The 22,483-nt window shown below is 37.9% G+C and overlaps 1 protein-coding gene across 1 annotated transcript; it reads right to left on the reverse strand.

The window, feature by feature from the left end:
- Positions 1-17,695: 17,695 nt before the first annotated feature.
- LOC306878539 (uncharacterized protein) lies at positions 17,696-22,181 on the reverse strand (the record flags this gene model as incomplete). Its single annotated transcript, XM_079430976.1, has 7 exons — positions 17,696-20,193; positions 20,292-20,391; positions 20,497-20,562; positions 20,865-20,889; positions 20,990-21,121; positions 21,239-21,366; positions 21,944-22,181. 7 exons carry the CDS (start codon positions 22,179-22,181, stop codon positions 20,121-20,123), a joined length of 762 nt encoding a protein of 253 aa, XP_079287102.1. The 3' UTR covers positions 17,696-20,120.
- Positions 22,182-22,483: the final 302 nt, after the last annotated feature.

The raw sequence follows: 22,483 nt of genomic DNA on the forward strand, positions 1-22,483 counted from the left end.
CAATTTTTAAGAGGACCTCACCTTTGTCTTTTCCAATAAAGCACAATGAAGACCGTAATAGTCACCAACACTGCAAACGCACCCACTCCAATATAAATAAAAACACTCCAGTTAGGAAAACCCACTAGGAAACAAACAAACAAACTGCATTATTTAACAAGACAAAATTAAAGGCTAAATGAATGACATCAAAACTTTTCCTATGCACTCTGTCATCATGCTGTTCCAAACCTGTATGACTTCCTTTCTTCAGTGGAGCTTAAAATAACATATTTTGAAGAACATTAGGGTCCAGACAATATTAGATCAAACTGACTTTGATTGTATGGACTAAAAACAGACATTCTTCTTTCATGTTCCACTGAAGAAAAAGTCATACATGTATGCAATCATTTGAGGGTGAGAATTTTGGGTGAACTAACACATTTTTACCATTTTGAAATGTTTACACTTTATTAACTTTCGTTAACTTTCATTAAATACGTTGCTTGTAATAAACAACCTCTGAAATCACTGTGGAGAACCCACAGCATATCAATCAGGATCCAGAAGTACAAATCCCATTAATTAACAATTCCCATTTAAATATGTAGAAACCAATTTGATCACTAACATATCTGAGATTTGTAAAAAAAAATTATTCGATTCTGTCATTTGCAATAGTTTATTTCATATAACTTTTCCACAAATCCTTATGACAAACAAATCAATGCAAAATATTTCAAAGTCACTGAAAAGCAGGCAGTCACTGATGCATTTTTTTAACTGTTGCACATCAGCACATGTTGAACATTATACAAAATAACAACATGTATGTGCATTCTGGTTTCTATAACGGGAAAGTAGCTTGTTGGCCAAGAAAGCCTCTCTTGTGTGAGTGTACTGTGGCAACGCTTTATTTGAACACTTTCATGTTAACAGCTTGATAAAAGTTAGTGCTATAGTAAAAGCAGCTGATCTTACCTTCAGGAAGTGTAGTCGGAGGAGAAGCATCACCTTCAATACAAAAATTGTACTCAGTACACATACTAGTACAATAAAAGTTCTCTAGTATTTTGTTCTTAGTCACTTGATATTACTATGCGCTAAACTGGGTGTACAGAAGACACCTGTTTCAACATCTGTCCCAAAATCTGTCCACAAGAGCCAGATGCAATGCTGTTGCTAATGTATCTTGTTAGCACCTGCTTTACTATTTGAGCTACAGGAATACTTGTATTCTTGTATTGTAGACAGCAAATTCTTAACGGGGCAATAAGTATCCTATTGTCATGATAAGCAGGCATGTTTATGAAGGTCATGCAGTCAGTCACATTTGTAGCATAAATGAATTACTTACAAGGACACTGCTGCTTTTCATTGATCTGCAAAATAAATAAAAACAGTCCATAATGAAAGCATAAAGCAGAGCAATGTCAGTTCAGTTATGCTGTTAAATGAACTTAGTGGCCTAGTAGTGCGTAAAAAATAAAACACAAACAATATTACACTAACATTGCCGGTGGGGCAGATGAGCAGGCATTCAAGTCTTTCAGGGCACATCTGTAAGATGGCTGTCTTCAGTGTTGCCATTAAAATTGGGGATATGAATGTCATATTTCCTTCATTCTCAGAAATCCCTGCCACATTTCCCTGATCGGGAGAGGGAGAGAGAAGGAATAATGAAGGATGGTAGGATGAACAGACCAAGCATGTATGTACACTATATTTACTTTTTGTGACAAGAATATGTTTGCAAACCCTTTAAAAATATCAGAATTTCTGTTTATTACTCATAAAATGTAGTCTGAGATGAACATAATCTGACTTAACTAATAACACCGAAACAACTGTGCTTTTTTTCGTTGAGTCATTGTCTTGTTGCATCACCCAACCTCATGAAGTGCTGTCCCGACAATCTGCTGTAAAATATCCCGTAAGTGACTGCAGTGTCCAGGCCCTGAAGCAGTAAAACAGCACAATTGGGATGACTCATCAGTAGGCGTTGGCATTTTTTCTTTAAACAAAGTGCTGTGCATTTTTGCCAAAAGGTTTCAGCTTTTGTCTTAACAGTTCACAGACCATTTTAGCAGAAGTGTTGGTTTTGTTCACTCTTATTTAAAGGCCATGGCACCTGAGCAACCCACACTCCCAATCTCAACTCCTCAAATGATTCAGATTAGCTTGTGGAGAAGTTATAAAATAGAGGTTTACTTACTCCATACTCAGTGTCTTTAATACAATTTAGCAAATTACAGTTGTTTGTTTTTAATTGTGACTTAGTAATCGATGCAGAAATTCAGATATTTTCAAAGGGCTCACAAACATATTCATGTTTACTTTAGACATAAATACATAAAATATATACATCAACAAGCCACTGGGTCTCGCAATCATGGACGTCCTCTTTAACATCATAGGACATACTGAAGTAGAACTGTCCATCACTCTGTCTGTCTCCTGTGCATTGCATGACATTAGATGCTTCTGATGACAGTACGATGCACAACGCAGCCACAACTGAAAGAGACAAGCACAAAACAAACAGATTCATGTATTCTGTTACAGAAATAATCAGAGAGAAGCCTATGCTGCTCCACAAAAGTAAAATGCAAAGTGTGAATTATGATAGCACAGAAACTAAGAAAATGTTTTTTGATTGATTTATTGATTTGATATCAACTTTTACACTTTTGCTCTGAATCTGAGCATTGCCAAACCCACCTGTCACAGGACAGATCCAAGACAGGGGTTTTCAAAAAAAAAAAAAAAGTATGCCAAGGACCCCCAAATGACAATCATTTGTTGCTTTTCTAATATATATATTTTTTTTATTTTTAAATTAACTAGAATATATATTTTAAGATTCATTTATACTGTGTGAGAAAAATTGTTACAATAAAATCCCTGGCATTTATGATGTCATTTAGCTTAAGCCAAAATAAATATTTAGATTTAAAATTTAACTAAGCATTATCTGGAAAATATTATTCAATTAATTCAAATAATTCATTTTTCACAACAAACATTTTTTAAATTAATTATTTTTGTTTGTTTGTTAACACTGACCCACAAGCGGCCTTTCCTGTGGTCCCCAGATCATTTTGAAATCTCCTGATCTAAAGAGCCCAATTTCTCAAGTTTGACACGTGCAAACACGCACAGACACACACATTCATGTATTATCAGCATTTGATGAGGAAAATAAATTACACAAGCTTTTTCAACAGTGGCTTGCTGCTAATCTTATTTAAACATCCTTTAATATGAGATCAACAAATATAAGATTTTAACATTTCTCTTTCCTATTGATTGTGCCAATGAGGGACAGATAAAATTGCATTCAAGAAACTGAGGTTAATAGGGGTTCAATTCAAATGAGTAAATGTTGTTTGTTTACATACTGTGTATAATGAAGCTTTCACATAATCATGATTACTTATTAAATAATAATTCAGGGATTACATGAGTACTAACTAATGAAACATGAGCTATCAATTTTACAAACTTAGGAAAACACAGATTTGTATGCTGCCACAATACCTTTATATAATAAAACTGCCCACATAATAACATATAACTGGCTTTTAATCAGACCAACAAAAATGAGTTCTGTTACTTACTGTGTGGTGCTACTTGTAATAATTTACTGTTACAATAATTAGATCACAAAAAGTTCATTATTAGGGTATAATATCATGTGTGTAATCAGGACAGTGTAAAATGTGTGTAAAGCTTTACATTGAAGGACCAAATATTCCCATAGAGGGTTGAGGAGATAAAATATCATTAACTGCAACGCACCGTGACCTACTGAACTGGCATTTCTCAAACATAAATGTCATTGTAGGATGTAAAACAATAACATAAACCTGAGTGAAAACATATTTCACATATTTGGCATACTAAAGATAAATCTGTTAACGTAGCCTCAAAAAAGGGAAATTATTACCTAGAAATGAATCTATTATTATTCAAAGAGCTTACCGAGAACAGCTTTCATCTTGAACTGAAGAACAGACCCTACAGTCCCTTGCTGCGACACTCTCAGCCGAATACTTACAGACAGAAACAGAAAAGGACCTGGCTGCAGCCTACAGAATGGGGTGGTGCTACATGTGTAACTTCCCCATAACTACTCTGATATGCTTCTGCAGGTTTCTGCAGGCTGCAGCCAGGTCAGAGACATAGAAAAAGACCACTAATTTGATGACTATTAAAAATAATAACTGAACGCAAGTTAACAAAGAAGAGACACTACATATGCTTGCTACTATATTTATTCTCAAAAAAAGTGTAAAAAAAAAAGCCTATAAAAATATACAGAAATAATACAGTATTGGTAGACAGTTATTCCTTACAGATTTTCTTGTTGATACAAGTTATGTTATTTGTTATTATGTAGTGGTGTTTCTTTGGTTGCTGATATTTGTTTAGGTGTATGCTTTTATGACATCTCTATGTCTGGCCGCATTAAAAAAACACACATCTGATTACAGATTACAGATATGAGTGTAAAACACAATGTTTGCTATGAAACAACAAGCTATCCTTTACACTTGCTGAGTCAGTATTAGAACACTTTTTTTTACTGACCGTATCAAATTTCTTTAGATGTTGCAGTTTCTGACAATAGACACCACTTAAGAAATGGAGGAAATACAAACATGTAAATGCAGACAGATACAAATAACTAGAAAGAAACCGAAATGTCCTCATTGCAGATGTGCAGTACAGCTGCATTAGTATGGGCATGTGTAGTGTACACTACATGATATGGATTTTATATACAAGAATACTATCAGATAGTACCTCATTCCTCGTTCATAATATCGGTGATACGAGACACCCGAAGAGGGGATTCCCCTACTTTTTTCTTTTTTCATCCTATTTCCAGTAAATGGATGTGACTGTTTACCACACCAATTTGTGTGTGTTTACAATGCTGTTGCTAAGGTTACAGTAAGGCTTAAACCAATGTCCATAATAGGGAAATAGGTTTGATTTTCACATTTGGTGTGGATATAACAGCAGACAAGGTAGCCAACATATTCATAATTAATTAAAAAAAGAGTTTATGGTAGTATGTTCAACAGATAGTTACACAACTGTGATTTTATATGAACCAACAACATTGCAGTGGAATCACTTCCACCAAACAATGCAGTTCCTCAGGAAGGGTTGTGGTTCCAAAGTGGTTCCAACACACAAATGTAAACAAAGGTGCATTCGAACTTCGCTCAACCAATCAGAATTAAGGACCGGAACTATCCGTTTTATAAATCAAAATATGCCTAAGTAAGATCCCTTTTCAGACTTTTTTTCCCTTAACAAAATATCTTTATAGAGAAATTAATTTCTTTTGTTTCTGCATGTTCTAAATGGGTGATATTGTTTCAAATCAAGTTCCCTTACTTCGATGAGACGATGCAGATGTAAATTTTGTTAACAAGAGCGGTAACAACCGTACAAACCATAAGTCATAAAAAAATATTGTTGTCCCTGGTTTCAAATTTTGTTGTGGGTTTATGGGATGGCCTGGATGAGTGTGAGATTTCCCAGCCTGAAATTTTGTCCCAGTCCGCCCCTGCACTAGGCTACTCAGTTACAGCAAGAAAAGAAGAATAAGACTGCCCCACAGTTTACAATGGGGAAACACTCACATGCTGGACTGCTTCTGATTGCTACACAATAAGTAAAGATACTGTAAGAAGGCGGCAGAAGTAGTTCAGTTGGAGTGTTTGCGTGGCAAGGTGTCAGTTATTTGAACTTAGAAAAGTCAGCTGTTAATGCGGTCACAATTCTTGTGCAGCATGGATGGCTGGAGGGTTGCAAGCTTCCTGTCCTCGGGGGATTTCCGTCTGATACATGTGACACGTTTTTCTGAACAACATTAGTTATTCTTTAATTCACAGAAATCACTTTCAAAAGCAGCAAGGAACTGTTTACCCTTGTTGTGTACAAAAAACACACAGGTGGCACACAAAATGCCAGTTTTGTATAACACTACTTAGTTTTCTTCTAGATTAGACTAAATAAATGCAACCTTTCAATATCTGTGTAGAGATTATATTTAAATGCACCTATTGTCAAGCGGTACATCTTCCTACAAGACCTCACAAACTATTTCTGCAGCCAATTCAAAACAAACCTAAAACACAAGTTTTTGTCAGTAGTTAGATTTGATGCGATTTATTCTAACAGTAACAAAACATCAATTATGGCCAAAACATGTCAGGGCTGTTTTTGAGTGTCAGGACTGTCTCTTTATCTTAATCAAACCCACTTAATCCCTCGAGTTTATTAGTCTTGTAATAAGTGTCTGCAAGGCTACGATGCTGATATTTCACCAGAATCAGATAACGGTAATACAATCATAGGAGATTGTATGATGTGTGTTCAGTTACCCATATTACAGTAAATTAGCTCAATCACAACACTTTAGCCATTTATAAATGCTCAGATGAAGATCAGTGTTGCCAGATTGGTGTGTTTTCCAGTAATTGATAAAAATCTACACAAAATTATATAGTAAACACACAAATCTTACCAATAATAAACTATACAAATTAATTCATTCAAAAACTACAATAATATTGTGGCTCATCATATGGCATAATAAAGCAAATGAAGTGTTCTCTAAAGAAGACTACGTTGTAAATCGTTTTCCATGTCTGTCATTTGCCTTAAAGAAATAAAAGGGTACAACAGAAATATCAAAATGCCACCTGCAGTTTTTCTTTGGGCGCGATGAATGAAGCTGAAATACTAGAATCTACATTTGATATTGTATTTCTGATGTTATCTATTTTATCAGTAAAGAAATTCATGAAGTCATTACTATTAAACTGTGAGGGAATATTTAGATTGTGTGTCGGCTGTTTATTTGTTAATCTAGCCACTGTGCTAAATAAGAACCTTGGATTGTTTTGGTTATTATCTGAGTTTGCGGATATGCTCTGCCCTGGCAGCTTTTAGAGCCTGTCTATAGCTGGACATACTGTTTTTCCACGCAATTCTAAAAACTTCCAAGTTAGTTTTTCTCCATTTGCGCTCAAGATTACGAGTTTCTTTCTTGAGAGAATGGGTATAACTGTTGTACCATGGCGCAGTGCGTTTTTCTCTAACCTTTTTCAATTTGAGGGGGGCAACAGCTTCTAATGTATTAGAGAAGATAGTGCCCATGTTGCTAGTCATTTCGTCTAGTTCATGTGTATTTATGGGTACACAGAGCAGTTGAGATAAATCAGGCAGGTTATTTGTGAATCTGTCTTTGGTGGCTGGAACAATAGTTCTGCCCAGACGATAACGCGGAGTCATATAATTAATATCAGTAATAGGCAGCATGCACGATACAAGGAAATGATCAGTAACCTCATCACTTTGAGGTACGATATCTATATCGGTAAGATCAATTCCATGCGATATAATTAAATCTAGCGTATGATTAAAACGATGAGTGGGCCCGGTGACATTTTGCTTGACTCCAAGAGAGTTTATTAGGTCAGTAAACGCAAGTCCTAACGTATCATTTGTATTATCAACGTGAATGTTAAAATCTCAGACAATTAGCAGTTTATCAACATTAACTAGTAGATCTGAGAGGAAATCTGCAAATTCTTTTAGGAAATCTGTATATGGCCCTGGCGTTCTATACACAGTAGCCAGACCAAGAGATAAGAGAGATTTCTTTTGCATAACTAACAGTGTAAGATTAAGCAGAAGCAGTTCGAATGAGTTAAACCTCCTGTATCCTGTTTTCTGAGTAACATTGAGAATATCACTATATATTGTTAGATTAGATTCAACTTTATTGTCATTGCACATGTAAGGTACAGGGCAACGAAATGCAGTTAGCATCTAACCAGAAGTGCAATAAGCAGAGGTACAGGATATACAGTGTCTACAATAGTTACATATGTACAGAATATACAGATAAGGCAGTAGTATTATGGACATAATTTACAAATTTTTAAATACTATCAGTATGATATACAGATGGGTGATATGAACATACTATACAGATGGATTGTACAGTAAATGTATGTACACTATGAGCAAAAACTATGAATATAATTACAAATGGATATGAATAAGCTATACATTAAGATATATAAATACTAGTGCAATGAACATTGAAAGTGCATAGAAATAAAAATTTCCAGTGCATAGTACTCAGTGTGTGGATGTTTTTTGTTTTTGTTTTTTAACCGATTTTAATGATGGGGAGGGGTGAAGAGTTTGTGGTGGTGTGTGAGGGGGGTATCATTGGGCAGAGTTTAGTAGGGAAACAGCTGTAGGGAAAAAGCTGTTCCTGAGTCTGCTTGTCCTTGATCGGAGGCTCCTGAAGCGCCTCCCAGAGGGCAGTAATTTAAACAGTCTATGGTCAGGGTGAGAGGAGTCCTTAAGAATGCCGCGAGCTCGACGTAAACAGCGTTTTCTCTGGACGTCCTCAATGGCAGGAAGTGGTGTCCCTGTGATGCGTTGGGCGGTTTTCACCACCCTCTGCAGTGCCTTGCGGTCAGCAACTGTGCAGTTCCCATACCAGACTGTGATGCAGTTGGTCAGGATGCTTTCAATTGCACACCGGTAGAAGTTCCGCTGGATGATTGGAGACAGGTGGTTCTTCTTCAGTGTCCTAAGGAAGAAGAGGCGTTGGTGAGCCTTCTTGACTAGGCTGGATGTGTTGGTGGTCCAGGTCAGGTCCTCCGAGATGTGGGTTCCCAGGAACTTGAAGCTGGAGACACGTTCAACAACCATCCCGTTAATGTGGATGGGGTCATGCGTTCCACTTTTCTTCTTCCTGAAGTCCACAATAAGTTCCTTTGTCTTGCTGGTGTTGAGGAGCAGGTTATTGTCAGCGCACCATGCAGCCAGGTGCTGTACCTCCTCCCTGTAGGCAGTCTCATCGTTGTCTCTGATGAGGCCAATCACTGTGGTGTCGTCAGCAAACTTGATGATGGAGTTGGATCCATGCACAGGCCTGCAGTCATGGGTGTAGAGGGAGTAGAGGAATGGGCTCAGCACACAGCCCTGTGGTACGCCGGTGTTGAGTGTGATGGTGGTGGAGCAGGTGTGGCCTGACCTAACATGCTGAGGTCTGTTGGTCAGAAAGTCCATAATCCAGCTACAGAGGGAGGTGTTAACACCCAAGTCTCCAAGTTTAGTGATCAGCTTGGAGGGAATGACGGTGTTGAATGCTGAGCTGAAATCAACAAACAAAATCCGTGCATAAGTGTTGTTATTATCCAGGTGTGTGAGTACCGAGTGCAGTACTGTGCATACTGCATCCTCAGTGCTCCTATTGCTACGGTAGGCAAATTGGTGTGGGTCCAGTGTGGGTGGGAGGCAGTTCTTGAGGTGTGCCAGGACCAGTCGCTCAAAGCACTTCATTACAATGGGTGTGAGTGCTACGGGGCGGTAGTCATTCAGGCACGTCGGGGAGGAGTGTTTCGGCACTGGCACAATGGATGTGGCCTTAAGGCATGTTGGCACAGTTGCTTGGGTGAGGGACAGGTTGAAAATGTCTGTGAAGACCTCTGCGAGCTGCTCTGCACATATTCTGAGCACACGTCCAGGAATGCCGTCAGGGCCAGCGGCCTTGCATGCATTGATCCGGCTCAATGCTGTGCAGACATCTGTGGAGGTGAGTTTGAGGGTCTGATGGTCTCCTGAGAGTGTGATCTTGGTGGCTGTCTCCTTGTTGTTATTCTCAAAGCGAGCATAAGTCATTTAGCTCATCAAGGAAGGAGACGTCTGTGACCGTTGGAGTGGAGTTGCATGGCTTGTAGTCACTGATGACCTGGATGCCCTGCCACATGCGCCGGGGGTCAGAGTTGGAAAAATGCTCCTCTACCTTTAGCTTGTAGCAGTGCTTGGCCTTCTTGATGCCCCTCTTCAGGTTAGCCCTGGATATGCTGTAGGCCTGAGCGTCATCTGATCTGAAAGCAGTGTTGCGGGCTTTCAGCAGGAGCCGCACTTCCTTGTTCATCCATGGCTTCTGATTAGGGTACGTTGTGATCTGTTTCTCTGTTGTAACACTGTCAATGGAGGTATTGATGTAATCCAGTACAGAGGTGGTATAGATGTCAATGTCCGTGTGAGAGCCACTGGCAGCCTGGGAAGCAAACATACTCCAGTCCGTTTGTTGAAATTTGTCCTGAAGTACAGACTCTGCTCCCATTGGCCACACTTTGATGGTCTTCACTGATGGCTTCACACGGTTGATGAGGGGTGAATACTTGGGGGTGAGAAACAAAGAAAGGTGATCAGACTGTCCCAGGTGGGGGAGGGGTGTCGCGATGTAAGCTCCTGCGATGTTTGTGTAAACATGATCCAAAGTTTTTTCTCCTCTAGTGTGGCAGGAGACATGCTGATGGAATTTGGGGAGCACTGTCTTTAAGTTGGAGTGATTAAAATCACCCGCAACAATAAACACCGCCGCCACGACCAGTCTGACGGGGCTCATGTTTATAACAGTAGCTTGGTTTAGTAGACTCATTTAGACCAAAATATTCATTTGGTTTAAGCCAGGTTTCAGTCAGGCAGAGTACATCAAAATTATTATCTGTGATAATTTCACTTACAATAACTGCTTTGGGTGCGAGTGATCTAATATTTAGGAGCCCAAGCTTTAAAAATTGTTTTTGTTCATTTATTTTGCGTTTTTCTGGTTTAATCACGATCAGATTTTTCAGAGACCTGCATTAAATTTATATTTTGACCTCGCTATTCGGGGAACAGACACGGTCTGTATAGATTGGACAACGCAAGTACTTCTATTTTTTAAGTGTATAGAACAAAAGTCATCATAGCAGTTATTTGAGAATTGGCTTACTAGTCAGATGGAGCGTAGCGTCCTGGAGATGTTGTCCGACAGGAGTTCTGCTCCGACTCTGCTGGGGTGCAGGCCATCAGCACGGAAGAGCCTAGGACGCTCCCAGAAAAGATTCCAATTATTAACACAGAGCAGTTTCTGTTCTTTACACCATGACAATAACCATTTGTTTAAAGCAAACAGTCTACTGAACCTTTCGTGTCCTCGTCAATACGTTGGCAGCGGTCCTGACACGATGATCATCGCCACGGGCGTTGTGCTGTGTACCGTCTCGATCAGGCTCCTGAAGTCCCTCTTCAGTGTTTCCGTCTACCGCAACTTGGTGTCGTTAGCCCCCGCGTGCAGCACGACAGCACCGATGCTCTTGTCGCCCTTCAGGATCATGGGTATCTGCGCAGAAACATTGAGAACACGAGCACCGGGGAAACAGTGAGTGTGCACTTTACCTTCAGCTAACGTAGCCGGACGATGGAGTCTCCGACGATCACAGCGTCACGTTCCGTCTCGTGGAGGGGAGCGAAGCGGTTCCGGGTGGAGATCTCGAAGACTGGAGGCCGTTGCCCGGGGCCTGGCTCGCGTCTTCCGTTGGTGGTGCACCCAGGGTCCGTGGCGTCCCGGCGCCGGAGTGAAGGACATCTGGGAAAAGTAAAAGTAAAAGTAAAGTCGTGACGTATTGTCAAGTATGGTGACCCATACTCGAAATTGGTGCTCTGCGTTTAACCCATCCAAGTGCACACACACAGCAGTGAGTAGTGAACAAATGCACACACACACACACACACACACACACCGTAAACACACACCCGGAGCAGTGGGCAGCCATGCTGCGGCGCCCGGGGAGCAGTTGGGGGTTCGGTGTCTTGCTCAAGGGCACCTCAGTCGTGGTATTGAGGGTGGAGAGAGCGCTGGACATTCACTCCCCCCACCTACAATCCCTGCCGGCCGGGGACTCGAACCCACAACCTTTCGATTACGAGTCCGACTCTCTAACCATTAGGACACGGGAAGATCGCGTCCTGGGTGCACAGGGTCTGTGCAGAGAAACACACGGATTAGAGGTGGTGGGAGTGTTAGCAGCGTGCTGTATACTTACCCCGGACTTGTGAGCGTCAGCCCGGGATGTTTCCAGCTGGGCCTGTTTCTCCACCAGGTCGCGGATCTGCTCCACGGCCTCCAGCTCCAGCTGCACCGAATGCAGCTCGAATGTGTCCTCACCTGCACTCAAAGGTAGACACAAATCCGCCATTTAAGCAAGTAACAGTGAAACAATGGTAATGTGTGTGAATAGAGTATTAGCAATCTAAGCGAGATTAGCGGCAGCCACGCTGCCGATGCTAACGGGCTATAAGCTAATAGAAGACTCCAGAAATCAAAATAAAACTAGTGATATCAAGGCGCTCTGATTGGTTTTGTTTTAGAATGCTATAGGGGATATATTCACACGTTATAGAAATGAAAATGATAGTGTATAAGATTGTTTTTAAGATAGAAAATAGACGATAAAGAATCAACTTGTTGGAGCTCAAACTCAAAACACGCAGTCACAAATCAGCACATGCGCAAAAACTGGTCTTGTGTGAAACTGGTCTTGTCTGTCTGTTTTTTGTTTTTGTGTATATTTCTACTTTATATTTCTTGTCAAGTTATGACGAGGCCCAAATTCCAGCCCTTCCCATCTTGCCAGACTCTCAATCAGGCAAGCAGGAAAAGTTGTTGTCTGCTTTGGAAGTCTCGACACTAAACAAAAAATAAATGACAAAGTGGTGTCACTGGATAGCCAGTGGGGGCAATCTGTCAAGAAAAGCAGAAATGTTGGGCGCATAATTGATTCTGCCCGTATTGCAGTAAGTAAAATGCAATTTTTCATAAGTGTTATTTGAAGTGTAACTGAAAGCCCATGTTTGTCACATAGTGAATATCATAGACTGTTAGCAGTATGATGTGGCCTTTATAAACTTAGTCTTATTTCATACAAGGAAGACTCTTTGTCTTTAAATTTTCCTAAAGAGAATCAATAAGCTGTGTTCTCTGTCAAATAATGAGTCAGTCATGTTGGCAATGGTAGAAAATAAGAGTACTGGCCTTATCTGAAATTGAACTTTGATCGTATAAAAAAACAGATTAAATTTAAACTCCATTAAATGACCTTAAAATAAAATTGCTTTATACAGTACTAATGTATCTAATAATTCAGTGGGTTTAACTAATGTGTAGTAACTGCTTTTGTTCATTTCAGGTGCAGAAACCTATGTATGTATGTATCTAGTATGCACGTCAAATGTCAGCTGCGGGCTCCGTTCAGAAGTCTATGGGAATCCCTGCAAGTTACAACATGACGCCATGGGGATCCTGACCAAGCTTCAATATGTGACGAGTTGGGAGTGAGAACGTGTTGTTTTAGAAGAATTAGACTTAGCCCAGGGACAGACTGGCCATCGGGAGCACCTGGAGAATTCCCAGTGGCCTGGCAGCCAATTTGTCCCGCTGCTCCACGAAACCGGTATGATTTGAGTCCCTCTGACCTTTTTAAGTGTATTTTATCTATTGGGTCACCAAAATCTATTTTTAAAATCTTTTTGTATTAATTGAAATGTCTCCTTTAATAAGGTTTAAAATCATGACATATATTTTATCTATATATTAGAAATTATCTTGTTTTTTTCAGTTGACACCACCTAGTTTGTCATGTCCCTCATGGCCTTCTATGAAAGCGTACATGGGATATGAATAATAAAATTAGAAAAAAGTCCATACATTTTGCTATTCTCATAAATATCTATCTGTGCTTTTTTACTGGTAATGTTTTTTTTTTTTTGTAAGTAAATTCATGATTATTCAATAAAATCATATCATTTAGTTCCGTACCTCAGTAACCCCTCAACCCCGTTACACAAACAATTCTCCCCCCATAAAAATAATGAACTGATCCTTATGTGACATCATTAACAGAAAGTGACATCATATAACTCTTCTGAACAACATTGTGAGCAGACATAAGCAAGTTACCACCTTCTTTTATAACTATAACTTATTAATATTGTGATTGTCAAGCTTAACGATTCAACCCCGTTACATCAAATAAAGATAGAAAACTATTACTTATGAAAATTATTTTGTTATTTTAACAGTATACATGATTTCTTAATATCATGCATACCATGTGCTCTCGTGTTATTCACTACATTTAGGGCAGGGGCTATTTTGAGCAAAAAATCACAACCCCGTCACACTCAACCCCGTTATTTATTTGATCATAAAGGGGTTATGAGATTGTGATGGGGTTGTGTTTTTAACACTTTGGTTCTTAAGTTATCCAGTAATTTAAATGAATTATTATATTTGATCAAGAGTCTAATACCACATGCATATGTTGAATGTAGTAATGTCCATGTTGAAGCTGTGTGTGTGTGTGCACGTTCTGCCTAGATTTTCACATCTCAGTGTTAAGTAAATTCTACAAACAAAATGTAGTGAATACATTCCGGATGCACTGTACAGGGGTGTTGTATGTAGGTGGAAAACCAGAGCCTGTGTGCTTCAGTACCATCTCCATATGGAGATCTTCAAAGAGGTGTGGGCCAGTTATTGAATGTTTTATTTTGATGACCTATTTAGTCAGTTTATAATGATCTAATGTATACTATGTTATTGTTGTTTTTCCTTCAGTCGGGTTAATAAAACTGTTCAATTGCAATTTATATCTGTTGTTTTTCTTGGTCACATAATGAAATACAGTGTTTATAGAATATCTTACAGTGAATTTGAGTAAAAAAAACAACTATTTATGTTAAGCTGTATTTGTCTCTTCAACCCCGTTACCCTAGTCTCAACCCTGTCACACCTACATTTTTCTTAATTATTTTTTGAAGTTTATGAAAGTCATTTCATTTTTGTTGAACTCAGTCTGAAATGTTCAGCGCAATCATAAGAATACTGATTTTAGTTCAAATTCTGAAGTTAACCCACTTCTTTTATCAAAAATGATGAGGTTGCGGTCACAAAAAGTTCCATTTCAGGCTTTAGTATAGCAAAAGTGTGAGATTTTATGTAACTTTTATATTTGCAAATACTGAATTAGTGTGAGGGACATGTGATTAATAGGAAAATGTTGATTTCATTACAAATACATTTTATGATCATATTCAGAGAGCTCCCAGAGTGTCCATAACGGGGTTGAAGATTAATAGTGCCCATATCTTAAAATAATGACCAAATAATAATAGGGATTTGATGCCTGAGGTGGGAAAATATGTTTTTCAGGAAGTTAAATATGCTGTGGGGTGTTCAGAAAAGTAATACATTTTGGTAAAAAATCTAAAAATGTGTAAGTCCAAATCGTACCGGTTTCGTGGAATGACTCACATATTTTTGTTGTTGTTCTCTTGTTGCCTGCCGATTGCCGAATGTACTAAAGTGATTATTTCCGAATTCGCCAAAACGAAATAAAATAATAGATCATGAAACTGGCATCGCGCTCCGCCTCGCGCACGCTCCGCGCATCCGCGCTCATGCCAGGAGGATGCGAGACTCGAGAACGGAGTGGAAGCGACCAGGTGGAGCAGAGAGGTAAAACTGTCCTGTTCAGGACTTCAAATGCTGACACTTTTTATTTACATCTGTAAATACACTTTGTTGTATTGTAGTTTTGTATTTGTTTACCTAGTTAAACTTTAGACTGCTAGCAAATGTTAGCAATATCAGTCAATTAAGATTTTTTCTATAAAGATATATTCAGGATGTAGCTATTATTGTACCAATTTTGACATTTAGGTAAGATAAAACAATAACATATGGTCCTAATGTAATACTTAATTTTTTCTATAATAAAAGTACATGTGCAAAAAAAATATTATGAGGGGGTTGTTTTGCAACAAGGTGGAGATGTGTTGATGAAAATAATTTGTGAAAAAAGTAAACATGCACACAAGGGACAGAGAGAAGTCAGGGAAAATTAAGAAGTTCAAGTGATAACCTTGAATTATTTTGCACTGCCTAAAAACTTTTTTATGTGATGATGATGATGGTCATATAAATATATTGTCCGTGGTTTCAAATTATGCTGTGGGTTTATGGGATGGCCTGGATGAGTGTGAGATTTCCTGGCCTGTAATTTTGTCCCAGTCCGCCCCTGCCTTATGCCTACTGGTAAACAATTTCTCTCTTTTATCATGGACTTGTATTCCATATGGCTCCACTTCTCCCTTTCTGTATTTCATTATCTATTATTACTGTGCTATTCCACACAAACACTATACTTAATTGTAGCTAGGCAAATGTCAAAATATTCCTGCATTTGTATTTTGTAAAGTAGCCTTAAACAGTATAGCCTTAGTATTTTGTGTTGATTCACTGCTCTATATTGTCAAGTTAACATTGTTTTTTTTTTTGCCCTCTAGTGTTATTATTAAAGTAGCCTACATTGTTAAACAGTAGACCTAGAGTGCGGTCAGAAAACTATTAGGCTGAGGAAAAAAGTGCCTAATATGTGGCCTATAAACAATTGATATTATGCGGGAGGGGTCAAGCAACGCGCAAACTGTGCGCAAGATGCGGGTGAAGGTCAGTCAATTCACTATAGAGAAAGTGAAAGTAAAATAAATAAATAAAAGAAAACATGACGGCTAACGCTACATTAACGGCGCATATTCTCTGATAACAGTATATAACTGTCTTAAATTATTCCGTTAATATTTCTCTTGTGGCTTGTATATAGTGAAAAACATGAGAAGAAACGTATTTCGCGTAAAAAAGGTTGTTTTTGAAAATCATGAAATAAAGCTGCTCTGAATTTTAATTGATGACTGCAGTGTTAATAATGTTAATAATAATAATTATAGGCCTATAATTCATTGTATAAATTAATAGAACTGTTTTAAAAAATATATTTTTTAAAAACAGTTTCAAGCTATTAGCCTATTTTATTATCCTATTTTATGGGGTGATGCGCTATTAAATTATTGCGGCGCAACATTTTCATGTAATTTATTAATAAAAGTACTCTAATAATAATAATAATAATAATAGGCCCAATAAGAAGAATGTAACAGGCCTACATTAATTGGAAATGCTAAATCATCTTACCATTGCCAATTCTTGATGCTTATCTCTGGCTATCATCGACACACGATATCATGCAAATCAGAGGGAGGTTATCCGACCACAGGCACAGGAAGGTTATCACCCGCAATGTGTGCCCGTGTGGAAATAGTTTTATGAATTGTAAAAAAAACAACAAAACAAAAAAACAGTAGTTTTTATTGAATTGAAAAAAAAAACTTTCTCTCTTTTCTATACCTATTCGTTCATAAATTATATTACTTTGTAAGTGTCATATTTGGCAGTTGGCATTAGTATATTACTAATAACAGTGACAAATGAGAAGTTTAATACCACAGGAAAAAAAGTTAAATATGCCTTTTTAGAAGCTGCTGTATATAAAAAACTGATAGCTAAAGTTTAGGCGTTCATTACTTTCTCTAAGTTTAATTCGGTTTTTTTAGCACCCCCTCTGAACTGTTAAGCCCCCACTTAGCACCCCCAACAAAAACAATCCTGGAGCCGCCACTGGTGGGAGGACATGACTCAGATGAAAGCAAACACTCAGCACAGACTGCATCTGCGACTGGGAAAACTGCCAAAAGAGGAAATCATAATGAATCACCACTTTGGCATTATCAGAACAGGTGGCTGCTGACATACAAATATGCCATGCACTCATTTATTACTGAACAAACAATGGTGATAATTTCTCAATCCAGTTACCAGTTATTTACTTTAATCTGAAATCAGCTCTGACATTCATACATAGACGTTTTGTATTTATTTGTAATATTAAAACTATCAGACAAGAAACACAAAATCACATGAAACAAATTATTTAAAACTACTCGATTTATTATACAACAACCATAAAGACGTGGGTAGAGTCCACGCAGACAGAGAACTGAAGGAGCAGAGTGTCCTGGAGAAGGCCATGACAGAGCTCCAGTGAGGAACCCCTGCCTCTAGTCACCGAGGGACAGACAGTCCCACGTAACTTCTGAATATTACAGGAAGATGAGCTCGCTCTGTGATGTAAGAGATTTTATCCATTCATCTGAACTGCTGAATTGGGTTGTTGTAAATATAGTAAATGCAAATATAGTCTCTCAGCTCACACTTTGGAGTCGTGCAATCCCTAAAGACCGATTCAGACTACATGACTTTTTTTTTGTCGGTTACAACAGTCACTGTGCCAGATTATATGAATTGGACTCCTAAAATCTTGTCTTGTCATGATCAAAAAGCATTTCAGACTACGTCTTTAACAACCTGCGTGCTGTCATGGATAGCATACAGACTAGACAGGTGGTGACAAGTGCGTAAACAAACAATGGCCAGCAAACAGCGTGTTCTTACCTATTTGTCGTCAGAAAAGCCCAAAAAAGAAAACCTGACAGTGGACACAAATCTGGATTGCATGAAAAGGACTGTCAAGGTGAACTGAGGTCAAATAGTTTTTACTTGACCTTTTTCACTCCCAGTAATCCCTCGAGAAAACATCAAAGCTAAAGCTGCATGAACATTTCCTTCATTGTAAAATTACACCTAGCAGGACCGATACAGTTGTCTCTCATTTGTTTCTGCTTGTTTGAAAGCATGTATAGGGCCCCATAAAATCCATTAGATTTTTTTCCCAAATTCAGTTTTATTTTTTTCTAAATTCATTTTTTTTTTTCGTTTTGATTTTTCTGGATTCCATTTTTTTTCCCTTTTAATTTTATCTGTACTCCTTTTTTAATGGTCAAATGAAATTGTATTAACCAAAAAGCATCTCTTATTAATTAAAATTATGTTTTATTGTTAACAAATTCTGTGTTTTAGCATGTCTAATTATTTGAATGCATTCAAAAAAAAAAAAATTTATTCTTACAGTAGCCTTATGAAATGTTTTTTCCCCCCTCAGAAATTCTGTGTTGTGTATTTAAATTTGACTGGTTATCAGATGAAGGGATAAAACATTTATTTAATTTATATTTTAATTAATGAAAATTAAACATTACAATTTTTGGCAAATAAAGGGGATTTACTATTAAAATTAAAATATTTTGTGATTATTTCTTTAAAAGAAAAGTTGTATTAATTTTCAACAGTAGTAGTAGTATTAGGCCTACGTACATTCTACTAAATAATAGTATAATATAGCCTATTTCTGGCCCAATGACTTTAAGTTAAACCGAACTTTTATTTTGACGGGTTGCCGTGAATACCTTTAAAGTTCTGTGTGTATATGATATGACGCTAGTTTTACTCAGATGAAATGGTAAAATGTTTGTAAAGTGACTCTCAGAGCCGTTTTGGAGATATAGTTCATGTATTTATGTCCTCATGGAGACTGCGTCACGCGCGCTGTTCTGCTCCATTCAGAGACGTGCTGAACATGCAGGATTCATATTTAAATCGACTTTTGCGGCTTAATATTTACAGATACTAGTCTATGTCGCGATTTGATTTAAGTGTAATGACCTACTTTTGATTAATTAATCCAAACTTTGACAAATTCCGTGACATTCCGCGTTAAACTGTAAATTCTGTTTTTATAACTGGATTCCGTCCGTGTTTTCTGCATCGCGGAAATCATAGGGCCCTACATGTAAAAGGCGCTTCTGTGCTCCTATTGCCTTGTGTCGCAGATGTGACGGAACTCGTGGAAAACAAAACAAAAATTTTATTAAACATGCTAGTCTTTCTTTGTTGATGTCTTGAAGGCACCAGGCCCAGACAGTGTGACACCAGCCTGTCTGAAATCTGAAATCCTGTCTGAAGTTTGCACATAACATATGTACATATTGAATTGTCTATTTTGTATATATGTCCATTGTCCTGTCGCTGTCATTGTGTCGCACTGTGGAGCTACTGTCACTAAAACAAATTCCTCGTATAGTGCAAACATACCTGACAATAAAGCTAATTCTAATTCTGAAGTGTCGCAGATGTGGAATCGGTTGTTGTCCACTATGACACTCTACACGAGCTAAAATGATTGCATCCCGACACCCATTGTCATTTACAAATCCCAGCTACACTCTACGTCACGCAGATTGTGCCAAAATCGGGCTAAAATCATGTAGCCTGAAACCGGCTTAAGACAGTCTGTTGTGGTCTAGGGTGCACACAGGCTATATTTACAATTAATTGTTCTGAATATATTTAATTGACCTTAAAATGTATTCAGACATTTTTGGACGCGTAAGGTACACTAAAAATGCCAAAGTGCTTTTTTCAGAACCAACTTCAGACTATTCCATTTCTGTCTGACCTATTGCTAAGACTTTGACCTTGACAATTCCAAATTCTCTGTCTCAGATTCATCTTCAGGTGGAGGAGTGTACTTTGATCTTAAAAAAAAATAAGAAAAATAGTTCAAAATTTCAAAATGTTATATAGCTACTATTATAGAAATAATATGAACACAAACAATTTTATAACAACTTACTTTCTTGTCTTCTTCCAACAAAACCAAATGATAACAGATATGACGACAACAGACACAATCACACCCACAATTACAGCAATAAGCCAGCCAGGAGAGCTTACTGTAAAAACATGACAAAAGAAAAGTGTGCACAGTAATCTTGAAGACAAACTCAATCAATGGTGGAATATATAACTAATTTACAATATTTACATAGGTTACTTACCATCTTCTTTGTCTCCTGAAGATGAGTAATTTCCTGGCAGGGGGTCATGTGGCACTTTATGTTTCACTTTAAACAAACACACAAATACACACTTAATTTATGCTGAAAAAACTATAAAGAAGGAGCCATGTTACTGAGTTACAATTCATTATCATTACATGATGCACCTTTTCCATTATGTTAAAAGCCTAAATTTCTCTTTCATGTTCTACTAAAGAAATAAAATCACTGTTCCAAAACAACATGAGGTAAATGATGACACAGTTAGGCCTATCAGTTTTGGATGAAGCAATCCTCTATAATAAACAAAAGCAAAAAAAAAAAAAAAAAATCTAGACTAGAGCATTTATGGTGTTAATGGTACTTACCTGTATAATGTATAATACAGTGAAGCTGTAACATAACAAAAAATGATATCATTAGAGTATATTTATTTAGCACTTTTTCTCATTGTGTAAATACACGAAGACAGTTACATGTTTGTTGCTTCTACCTGAATTGTGTCGCAGTGAAGTTGCCATTGAAGGTTTATGCAGACGCTGACTGTCAGGTTCTCATGAGTCACAGCCACAACAAATCCTAAATTCTCCGCAGGGTATGTTGCGTCAACGATAAATGTTTCATTCTATGGACAGAAAAAAATAAAAGACAAAAACAGAATGATTAGCCTACAAAACAGGTTATATTCGTAATATTGCAATTTGTCTTTTAAATGAAAATTAAAACAAAAAGGCGTTCCCACCAGATGATACCACCCATGTTCACAATCGGGATCTCTCAAGTCTGGTATATTGTCCTGAGGCACCTGGTATGTAAATCCCTTGGAGGTGACCATGCTTTCACATAGCAGTTCCTGCGTTGTGGGACACTCTGAAAAACACAAAACAGAAAAAAAGAAAGAAAAAAATTGTGATAAGTGTGTGGGCACATTTCAAATCACGTGTAGCTATTTTTTTATTATTCCTTGTTCATTTCCAAATCGCTTTTTGGTTTGTCGTCACGGTTGAAAATTATTTCTTAACTCTGGATAAACCGCAATCCTGGTTTATGTGCCCCCATCATTACAGTCGCTCTTGGACGTTTTACTGTTGTCTGTCAGTTTCAGTGATTTATACAGCTGTCCCATATGAAGTTAACACGCTGTCGCAAAATGAAAATAACTGAGATATTCCACATTATTTCACACTGTGTATCTTTGGTGCCGCACTAAATAATGTTAAAATTCTAGTGTTCAGCTTGCACAGCCCAGAGTCAAAGCAGAGTAGCTAAAAGTAGTCTAATGCAACAACACACCTTCTGAAGGTGCTTATATCTAGTCTATATCCATTCAGAACAAACAGCAAGGAGTTCAATTTACGAATTCATCTAGGCTATCGATACTGGATCAATACTTTTAAAAATGTTAATTACCATTTATATAGGCATCACTACGTCTTAAAACTCTTACCGTAGAACTTTTGAGAAGGCAAACGATATCCCACACATAGGCCTATAGAAATCACGTAAACCATCGTTGTAAAACCGATGTGAATCATAGCTGCTGTGCGGCCGATTTCAATCCGCGAGTAGCCTACTCCTCCGAGTGCTGCTGAAGATGAATGAAGATGCCACAAAAGTGGGAGTACAGGCAATGCATCGTACTCCGCCTTCTCTAAAGACTCCTGAAAAGCTCTAGAGCGCCTCATGCTGATCACACGAGTTTAATGATACCATACCGCGTGCAGGGGCGTAGCCATCATTTCAAAAGATGGGGGGGGGGGGGGGATTTCTAGTGTTATACCTGTTTTTTTCAGTTAACCCTTGTCTAATTGACAGGTTTTATTTTTAATCATACCTTTTTGCTTAATATGCTTTATGATTATATTATTATATATGATTATAAAACAGAAGGAAAGAAAGAGAGAAAATATGAATGAAATGAAGATCGGTCCTGTATCAGATCAGTGCTTGCATACTTGATTGAAATACATCATGTAGAATTGGCAGA

This window comes from Barbus barbus (assembly GCF_936440315.1).
Source record: "Barbus barbus genome assembly, chromosome: 12".
NCBI lineage: Eukaryota > Metazoa > Chordata > Actinopteri > Cypriniformes > Cyprinidae > Barbus > Barbus barbus.